General features: G+C 35.4%; 1 protein-coding gene across 1 annotated transcript; it reads right to left on the reverse strand.

The window, feature by feature from the left end:
- Positions 1-256: 256 nt before the first annotated feature.
- On the reverse strand, positions 257-7,586 carry LOC123865021. The gene is made up of 6 exons (XM_045905837.1): positions 7,357-7,586; positions 6,455-6,646; positions 3,609-3,768; positions 1,382-1,555; positions 642-808; positions 257-429 (listed from the first exon to the last, which is right to left on the reverse strand). The coding sequence occupies exons 2-6, from the start codon at positions 6,623-6,625 to the stop codon at positions 280-282; spliced, it is 822 nt and encodes a 273-aa protein (XP_045761793.1). The 5' UTR covers positions 6,626-6,646; positions 7,357-7,586; the 3' UTR covers positions 257-279.
- Between the last annotated feature and the right edge of the window lie 2,296 nt (positions 7,587-9,882).

Consider the following 9,882-nt stretch of genomic DNA (forward strand, 5'->3'; position numbering starts at 1 on the left):
GTCTGTGTGGATTTAAGTCCTTGAAAATCCCGTGGGAACTTTTTGATTTTCCGAGATAAAAAGTAGCCTATGTCCGTCCCCGGGATATAAGCTAATGCCTTACCAAATTTCGTCAGAATCAGTTAAACTGTTGGACTGTGAAAAGGTAGCAGACAGACAGTCAGACAGACACAGTTTTGCATAATTATAATATTAGTATGGATGGATTGAATAAAAAGTCTTTGTTTATTAGTAGGTAATGAAAAGTCACCGTGGATAGTTTTGGTACTCTTTTATTGATCATTTTTCCTCGTCATCGTCGTCAGGCTGCTGAATGGTGAAGCGGGAAGATGCTTGCGTCTGGATCTCTTCCATCTCTTCAACTGCCGGGATCCGGTAGGCCATGAGCGCAGCGCCGTAGTTACCGAGACCCGTGTCCCAAAATACTATCTGGATTTATAAATAACATTACAATATAAACTTGCCTCGTTCATAATTACGTGGCGTATAAAATTCATGATCGGTGATGAGTAAGATACAAGATACAAAACTCACGAGAGTAGATGAGATAGCGGTCTACAAATGTGACCTAAGTGTCGTAGTTTTAAAGTCTTCACTGTAGATAAGTATGTAACGTACTATATCTAACTTAAAATCCTCACCTGGTCATCTATAAGGTATCTAACATAGTATAACTCATTGAACTTCTCGAACCCCAGCTCCTCAGCTATTTGCTGTCCACGCGCCGTGGTAAAGATGCCCGAAATGGCTGGCACGTTTGCGTTTACGCTTAACGCTATCGCTGCCTTTAGCATATCTTTGGCTATACCTAAAATGAAGTGGATACTTTATTATACACAGTTACGCAACTTCTGAGCTGTTGTGGTAAGAGCTGTAGTCTTACAAATGAAAGTACTGAGTTCTATTCTCGGCAAGGGCGATTTGAGACTATTTGCAAATCGTCTCCGTAAACCGCTAACCGTTTAGGGGATGAGTCTAATTAAAGCTGCCATATCTCTTCCAAGTTAGCCCGCTTCCGTCTTAGGTTGAATCTATAGACCGCACTTTAACATTGTTTAGACTTAAGTTTCAGTTAAAACGAGACAGATTTATGCCAGTGGTATAACGCTGTCTGGTTTTAACAGTTTCTGAAGTCTAAGCAAAGTCAAAGTGCGCCTATAGGTCTCAGCCGTAGACTCACCAAGTGAGATCGCAGTCAGGTTCTGATAGTTAGTAGCCAAAGTAAAAAAGCAAATCTCTATCATAGACGAGAGGATATTATGATACAGCTCCAGTACGACTTTGCGAATTACTTATCTCAAATTCGTTTCACTCAAAACAAAATAAGTAAGCAAGTTTCCTTATCCAAATAAAAGTTAGCATTATACAGTACAATTCTCACCCCGATGGCGGTACCTGGTCTTCAAGGCCAGCAGATAAATTTTGAAATACTTTTTCACACCCAATTTATCATAGAGATCCACTGGTTTCTCAATCGCTCTGTAGAAAGTCATCACAGTAGTGTACTGCGGGTTGTAGGTGATCTTCACTCGGCTGAACGTTCTGGAGAAAGCACCTGTTGTTACATTATGCAAATTTTATTATAAATGGAAAGATGATCTATCGCCTTGAGTTTACTTTCATCTGGCTCAAATAGCTCTTTGAAACATAATATAAAAAGGTCAAAGTACAAGAAAAATAAAAAAGAATGAAGCGAATTCTACCCTTATTCTACGTACTCGCATTAGAGGTCCATTTTTACTTCTCTAGACAATTTTAGTATCTGTCATAGCAATGATAGGGTGGCCAAGAAGTTGTCTATTTAATCTTCCCTTAAAAGTAGTTAAGTTACCTATAGTGACAGGGAATATAGGGACCACAGGAGCATTCCATATATTCCATAATGTTACGCAAGTCGAATTCAGTGAATATATACAATATTCAGGGAATCCACGTAGAAGTTAACGAATTTCTTTGCGACAATACAAATTCACGCCCACAAAATACTTTAACCGAAACAATATCGTGATGTAAGACCCACCTTTCACATGTTCGCCTATATGCAATACCAACAACTTTCCTTAATTCTGCCTTACCCCGATAGACTACTTGGAATCCAATTTACGTTCAAATTGTTCAATGCAAGTTACAGAAGCGAGAAATTTTACCCCAGTAAGATTTCACCTTAATGAAATATTCAGTAAAGCAAGCGTATATTAATAACTTGTTTGTCGTTGAACAGTATTTTACTAGATGATACAGTTTTAAGATAGAACAGGATATAAAATAAACATAATATAATATAAAATAAAGCAATACTTGTATCAATCAATGTAAAAATAATTTCAATCGTAGATTTATCTAGCTGAATTTACCTCATCGTCCAAGTTATTGTAATTGTAATTGACATAGGCAACTTTTTATCCCGGAAAATCAAACAGTTCCCACGGGATCTTTAAGAACCTAAATCCACGCGGACGAAGTCGCGGACATCGTTTAGTAACTAGATATATCGGTGGATTTAAAACCGGTACAATAGAACACAACATTTCACTGGCACAATATTTCAGTGTAGATACAACCAGTAGGTATACACACAAGTGTAAATTAAAAAAATTTAACACCCCCGACAGGTGAAGGTTACAGTAACTAGAAAAAAACTGATAACTTTCAAACGGCTGAACCGATTTTCTTGGATGATAGCTAAGAACACTCTCGATCAAGCCACCTTTCAAACAAAAAAAAACTAAATTAAAATCGGTTCATTCGTTTAGGCGCTACGATGGCACAGACAGATACACAGATACACACGTCAAACTTATAACACCCCTCTTTTTGGGTCGGGGGTTAAAAAAATATGGCATATGCGAAATAAAAACCAAAGCCTTCGAATAGCTTAAAACTTGCACCAAACCTAAAATCCCAAAGCTGAATTCGGAATTCTTTTACGGGTGCTGTAAAAATTTAGGCTCAAAGCAGTCAAGCAATCCGCCCTTAATGTTACGGGCACCGATACAGGGGAGACGGGCTTTATGCGAATCGATACGATTGATACGCAAATAGGTTCTCAATTCTCTATAGTTCCACCAATGTGCTGACAAATGAATCTTAAGATTACTTAGATATCATCACCATGATAAACCCATCCCCGCGCGCCGGGTCACTGATTACGGGTCTAGACTCAAAATGAGAATGGTTTAGATATGGTTTACCACGCTGACCAAAAATGTGAATTGGCAGACCTCATACTCCTTTGAGAACATTATGGAGAACTCCTAGGCATACCCACAGGTTTCCTGACGATTTTTTCCTTCACCGTCCAAGCAAGTTACGTTTTAATTGCTTAAAAAAACGCACATATAATTCCAGAAATTTCGAGGTGCGTATCTGGTATCGAACCTTAGCTATTAGCTCAACCACCACACTATCACATAAGAAAAAAAGACCTATCTACTTACCGAATTTCATGACTCTAGGTCAACAGTTACCTACTACAACGGTACTTACCCTATAAGTTTCTTGACAGACAAGACAGACAAACAAACAGATAGACGAACAGACGGACGGTTATTTTTTCTTTTTGAGGTACCTAAGGAACCCTGAAAAGGTAAGAATAACACGTAGCTTACTTTTCTCCTGTATCCTCATGATGAGCACACCGACCAGTTTGTCTGTGCCTTCTTTAACAGCTGCTATCGACATTTTGTCTTTCATCCAAATCCTGACGTTATGTACAAACTCATCGACGCCTTCTTTCTCTTCGGATATTTTCACTGATCGGTATGTAATCTGCAAAAAAATTACTAATTATTACTGAAAACTTCTTTTTACCCGTTGGGCAATTTTGGGATGAGTAAAAACTTCAAGGTCAGGTCACCGGCATAGTAGCTGAGACAATTTGTTTCTTAACGCAACTGCTGTTTAGTTTTTTAACGTAAGTGTCGTATGCTTTGGCAGGCCCCACCATACAGATTGCCAATTTTTTTTTTATAGATTTCATTTCAAACTAGCCTTTGAAAGATGTCTGGCATTGTTATGACAACGCATATGAAATAGTCGTGATGCGCCTCGTCGAAACGTTGACCCACATCGGTAACTGGATGGTTGACCGATTTTGGAAGTCCGAATTGAGCATTTTCGTTTCCACTAAGAGATGCCTCAGAGAGATGCCATGGGTCCCTGTTCTTATCACTAACATGCCGAGTCATAATATGTCGAGTTGCATGCGGAAGGATCTGGGAACCCATCGCATTATTATCTCAAGGAAACTCCTGACATTATGTGATTAATGGAAAGGGAGCACGACCCTCAGCAATGAAAATACGACGCGGAGAGAAAGAGCTTTTTTCTGCAACTTCGTCAGCATGAGTTAGGCTATTAAAAATCCCGTAGGAAAACTTTGTTTTGCGGGATAAAATATACTTGAGAACCTTAATGAACAAATATATGTCAAGGCAGCGCAGTACGAAGTCATAATTTTCATACAACACAATTAACCAGTAAAACTAACTACTTGGAATTCTTAATAGGCGTCCTGAGATCACAACTTTCCTCTTATATGGCGGCTTACATAAACTTAATGTAAGCATACGTGGAATAATGAGCACCTTAATGCTGTCACAGCCCCTAAGTAGTAAAAGCGAAGTAAAATATATCAGAAGTATCCACAAAGTAACGAAAATTTAAGGCTAAAAATAAGGCTAAAATGTCCGCTAGCCACTTGCTAACGATAAAACTTGCAAAAGTTATCCTGGCAAGTCACTTGTACAGTGTATACATTCGTGGCAAGTCAACTTCTGCAAGTTTTGCGTACGACCCTGTACTTGCACAAGGACATTTGAACTGATTTAGTTTAATTTTTTAACGCTCTCATTTTTTGCCAAACGCATTTTATTCTCGTGGCAAAAATTTACAGTATTACAAAAAAAAAAACTAAATCAGTTTAACTATTCTTGTGACTAATGATTTATAGAAAAACATAGGCAACGTAATGTCTACATTAAACAAGGTAATGTAGTTAGTACCTTGGCCATGCCATAAACATGATGGTAACTATGATTTTCTTACATATTTACTTACACGTATAAAATTAAAGCTACAACGTTTCCAAGCACGTCCTAGGCTGAAAAGTCACAACAAACAGTCGGATATTTTCCTAACTATCACCAACTCATATTATCACACAAACCAGTAGAGAGACCAACTTATTAACAACTTGTCTAGAAAAAAAATGTATCTGGACGTTGAACCTACCTATTCATAAACCGAGATCAATCACCTCGTGAGCTTTAGGAAATTAATCGCTTTGTAAAACGAACTATATCCCAAATATTAATATTACGCTTCGGACACTCGGGAAATCTTCGCAATTTTTAATAAAGTCCAAGTGAATATAGCTTTTCAATTCCCTAATCTTTTTCCGGTCGGTTAATTAAATTAATTTGAGGAATCGCGCCCTGAAAAATGCTTTTCCGATTTGAGGTTTCCATTGTCAATTTATTCTTTGTTAATCTGGGATTAGGCCTTCATTTATGCGGGTCATAAGCTTTTCGGTTTTTTAAACTTATTTTGGAGATTGGTACCTACTTTAATGCTTATGTTATTGCACTAATTGCCTAAAATATGTTTTTCGTCAATAAACTATAAATTAGTAAAGTAGTAGTAGTATATATACTATTATAAAAGCTCTAAGCCTTTGGTTGAATTAATATATAGGTAATGTTTTAATTTCCAAGTTTTTATAGATAGGTGTCATCCCTTAGTTTTCGCGAGAAAATCTCGAAAAAGCTGTGTGAAGCTAGGTCACAAAATTTTATTTAGTAGGTACAATGGCATGGCGTTCATTGAATAGTAAAATTTGTAAAAGGAAAATGGTTTCAAAAATTGGGCACAGAGTTCATGTGTATTTCTACTACCTAAGTAAATTAGGTAAGGTCTTTATTCAGACTATTACATAATCAAAGATTGTTCCATTACTACCTACGACGTCAAGATTAGCTAATAGTTAAAGTTTTAGAGCAGTTCGTGCTAGTTTGTGCTAGATTCGCCATGCGGTTAGTCGAATATTTCCGACATAAATAAATTGCAATTTTTAGATCATAATAATATAAGCTACGAGCAATTGTCAGATTTTTTAATTTTACGTAGGTACATGACGTTGAAATTAAATTTTCATGGTCTATTGTAATGGAATGTTAAAAATGATCATTATTCGTTACATATTTAAATTGATTCTACATTAATTTTTCTTTTAAGGGTTCAAAAGGAAAAACGGAACCCTTATAGGATCACTTTGTTGTCTGTCTGTCTGCCAAGAAACCTATTACTTCCTTTATTTGTATTTATAAGTTTTTGATTTATCGTGCAAAATATTGGAAAAATATCCGAGTACGGAACCCTCAGTGCGCGAATCTGACTCGCACTTGGCCGGTTTTTTTTTTAGTTCTTCAACGTAAACATCATTATTTCTACTCACCTCTTCAGGTAAATAATGGTTCTTAAGCAACCGCACAGCGTCCTCATACCTTCTGTCTTGTAAATCCTCAAATCTAATACCGCAAGGCAGTCGGCCCCATATTGAAGGCGCTTTTATCCTTTCTTCTAATTGTTTCATTTTCTCTACCTCTTGTTCTGCGCTTTTGGCCATTTTCCTCTAGCCCTAGTGTTTCTGCGAACAATCAGAGTTAAAAAAAAAATTTCCAAATCGGTCCAGGGGTCTTTGAGTGATCGGGGAACATACATAAAAAATAAAAAAAAAATAAAAAAAAAAGATCCCGACGAATTGAGAACCTCCTCCTTTTTTGGAAGTCGGTTAAAAATAAAAGATCATTTGTATCAGATTTAAGAACGTTTTTCAAAAAGTATTGTTTGTATCTACCAACTATCAATGTATTTTATCCCATAAGTTAAAATAACTCATTGTTTCAAAAAGTCACTATCCTAAACATTTTGACATTTGCTGTACGTTAATAAAATATCCAAAATTATTAAGTATATCTGAATTCTCAAGGTATATTTACTTAAACTAGATATTTTATTTTCTTTTTAATCTAATAATTTATCAATTAAGATTATTATATTGTAAAATATTGTATGCCAGAAATGGCTGGATGCATGATGTGTTCACAACAAATGAATAAATCTTAAATCTTGAAAGACAAGACTAGAAAATCTCGTATTGAAATCTAGTGATTTTACTCCAAAAGATTTTAACTCAACAAATTCGACAGCATTCACAACGAATTTCAATTCCATATCCCGAGTTGAGGTGCCTGCGATATTATAGTTCCTTCCAACCCAATATTCAATTTATAATTCAATCTCGCGCTACTTCGATATAATCTAGAATTAGCTAGGAATCCAAGTCACTAAAGTTACCTTTGATCCAAACTGTTGCCCCGTATCCCCTGTTATCTTCGTAAACTATAATCCTTTGTGAGTTGAACTAATTAAACTTGGCACAGTAATAATTTGGAGCGTTAATCAAAGTTTAATCACGGCATGAATTGAAAGGAAGGTTTCGTTATGTTTATTTAATAATATAATGTTGTATTTTCCAGTAAGTCCATGGGTAAATATTTGCTATAAAATGACAAATCAAAATGTCAACGTCAAAATTAACTCTCTCTTTGAAATCTATGAGTACCGATCGAGGTTTATCTACCCAACCTTACTAAGTATATTCATTGTTATTTCTCAATATCTAATATATCAGGAAGAGGTAAAATAATTTTACCTAAATACTTAAGTATGGGCATATGAGGATAATACTAAGGCAGACACAGGTTTGAATCCTACCTATTCCAAAATTTTTGATATTTTTAAACCTTGAAAGCCTAGGTAGGTAGGTAGGTAGGACATTAAAATTATAAGTGTGAGGTAAAATCTGTTTGTTTGGTAGTTTGTATGTAAATCTTATTTACAAAATCGCTGGCTCAGAGTCATATAAAGAGACGAGTTAGTCTTCTAAAAATATACAAAACCATCCCACCCGGGCATATGCGTGTAACTTTTAGAGCTTACAATTCAAAAGATGCGTGTGCCCTTTGTGGGTGAAAAACGTCGCCAAATATTTTACATCGCATTTCTGTGTAAAGCTTTAATATTTTATGTAGAAAAGCGTGGTTTCGACTGAAAGTCAAGTGAAATTCAGGTCGCTGGTTACGATTTTATATTTCAAAAGGAGCAAATTTCCTGCCTAACTTAGTGCTTTTGAGCTTGATCTCAAATACCTATGTAACACTAGTTTTATCCCGCGAATGCATTCAAGTTGATTTAGGTTTTGAAAATTTAGGTTTCTCAAAATCCTTTCGTGAAGCCTGCGTTATAGAGATAACTTACATGCAAAATCTAAAGTTTCTAGCCCCAACAGTTTAAAATATGCGTTGATATGTCAGTTAGTCAACTTCTTCTTTTATACACAGCAGTTTAAAAATTTAATTTGAGTTTATTAATAAAATATGCATAAAATATGCATGGCGTTGACATAATTATCGTTTCGTTACTCGTAGCGTAAATTTTTCACATTTTCAAAACAAAATAAACTTAAAAATTTAAATCCAATTAACTAAATTAAGGCACAAAAACCGACTCTCCAATTTTTTTCTGAATTCATTCGCCCTTCGAATGAATGGTAATTTAAAAGTAGTGGTGTATATTACCTACCTATCTTGTGTATCTAAGAGGTTTAAAGCGCTAAAGAACGTACCTATAGGAAGTATCCGCCGAGCTTAGCGCGTCGTTTACGTGTTTCTGCGGGAAGTGACAGCTAAGGAAAAATTGCTTGTAGATAGGCTAGATACTACGACTAGGCGTACAACAGGAGCAAATGTTGATACCTACCAAACTTTTTATTCATCAGAGTTGAATGCTACAAATTTGGCAGTTTTTGGAAGGGTTGAAAGCGTAAATCTTTCTTTTGTCCGCACAAAACCGTGAGCGAACTCGAATTTAAAGGCTTTAAAAATTCATCTACTTTAAAAAGAGTTTTCTTCCAGTATTTAATTGCGTTTTTTGCGCATCGACCTTGTACTGTGCGAGTGAACCTGAGTATTTTAAAGTGATTTACCCTTCGGTGGTAACGTGTTAATTTCTAAACAATTGCTCGTGAAATAAACCCTCGTGTACCTTAAATGAAAAAAGCTAATGGTGTTATTTCAGTTGTATTGTAGTCTAAAAATAATGCTATCTTTTTGGCGAGGTAAACCGTGAAAAGAATAGCAATATTAATAATTTACCCGTCAATTTATCTAGATTAAGGTAATTATAAGCCTCAACGAATATTAGATAGATCTAAACCTCATTGGGCTATTTTTATAGCTACTCCAAAGTCTTGGAAAGAAGTTAAAATTCAAAACACAACCTATTGTAAGTAGATACTCAGTTGTTCTTCTTCCTAAACTCCTTATCTTCTAATTCACAATTTAGTTTCTGATAATGCAGATCAATTGACCATAAAATATCATAAAACATATTTTATTCCATAGCACCATTTTATAAATATAGACGTTAATTAAATGCACAATATTTTAACTCGATGATTGAAGATAATTTTTCCAGTTCAAAATGTTTAAAGCATGAATGACATTAATTATTATCAATATCGTTGATTCAAAGGGAAAAATATTTTGAATTCAAAATATATTATTGCTCAAATAAATAAATCAGAAATAATTATACGCACTTTTTCTACAATTTCAATCATTTTCTCGATAAACAAGCCAATTTGAATAAAACAACATAATATTTTGAGATAGGTATAAGATACAAAAACTCTTCCACACTCGCTATGCCAGATGTTATCAGCAATCTGGAAGATTGTGGTACCAGCTTCCATTTCCTGTGTTCCTCCAAAACTAAAGTAATATAGGGGAAAAAGCAAACTCCATCAAAATTGGCAACGCA

Source organism: Maniola jurtina, chromosome 5, assembly GCF_905333055.1.
Source record: "Maniola jurtina chromosome 5, ilManJurt1.1, whole genome shotgun sequence".
NCBI classification, from domain to species: domain Eukaryota; kingdom Metazoa; phylum Arthropoda; class Insecta; order Lepidoptera; family Nymphalidae; genus Maniola; species Maniola jurtina.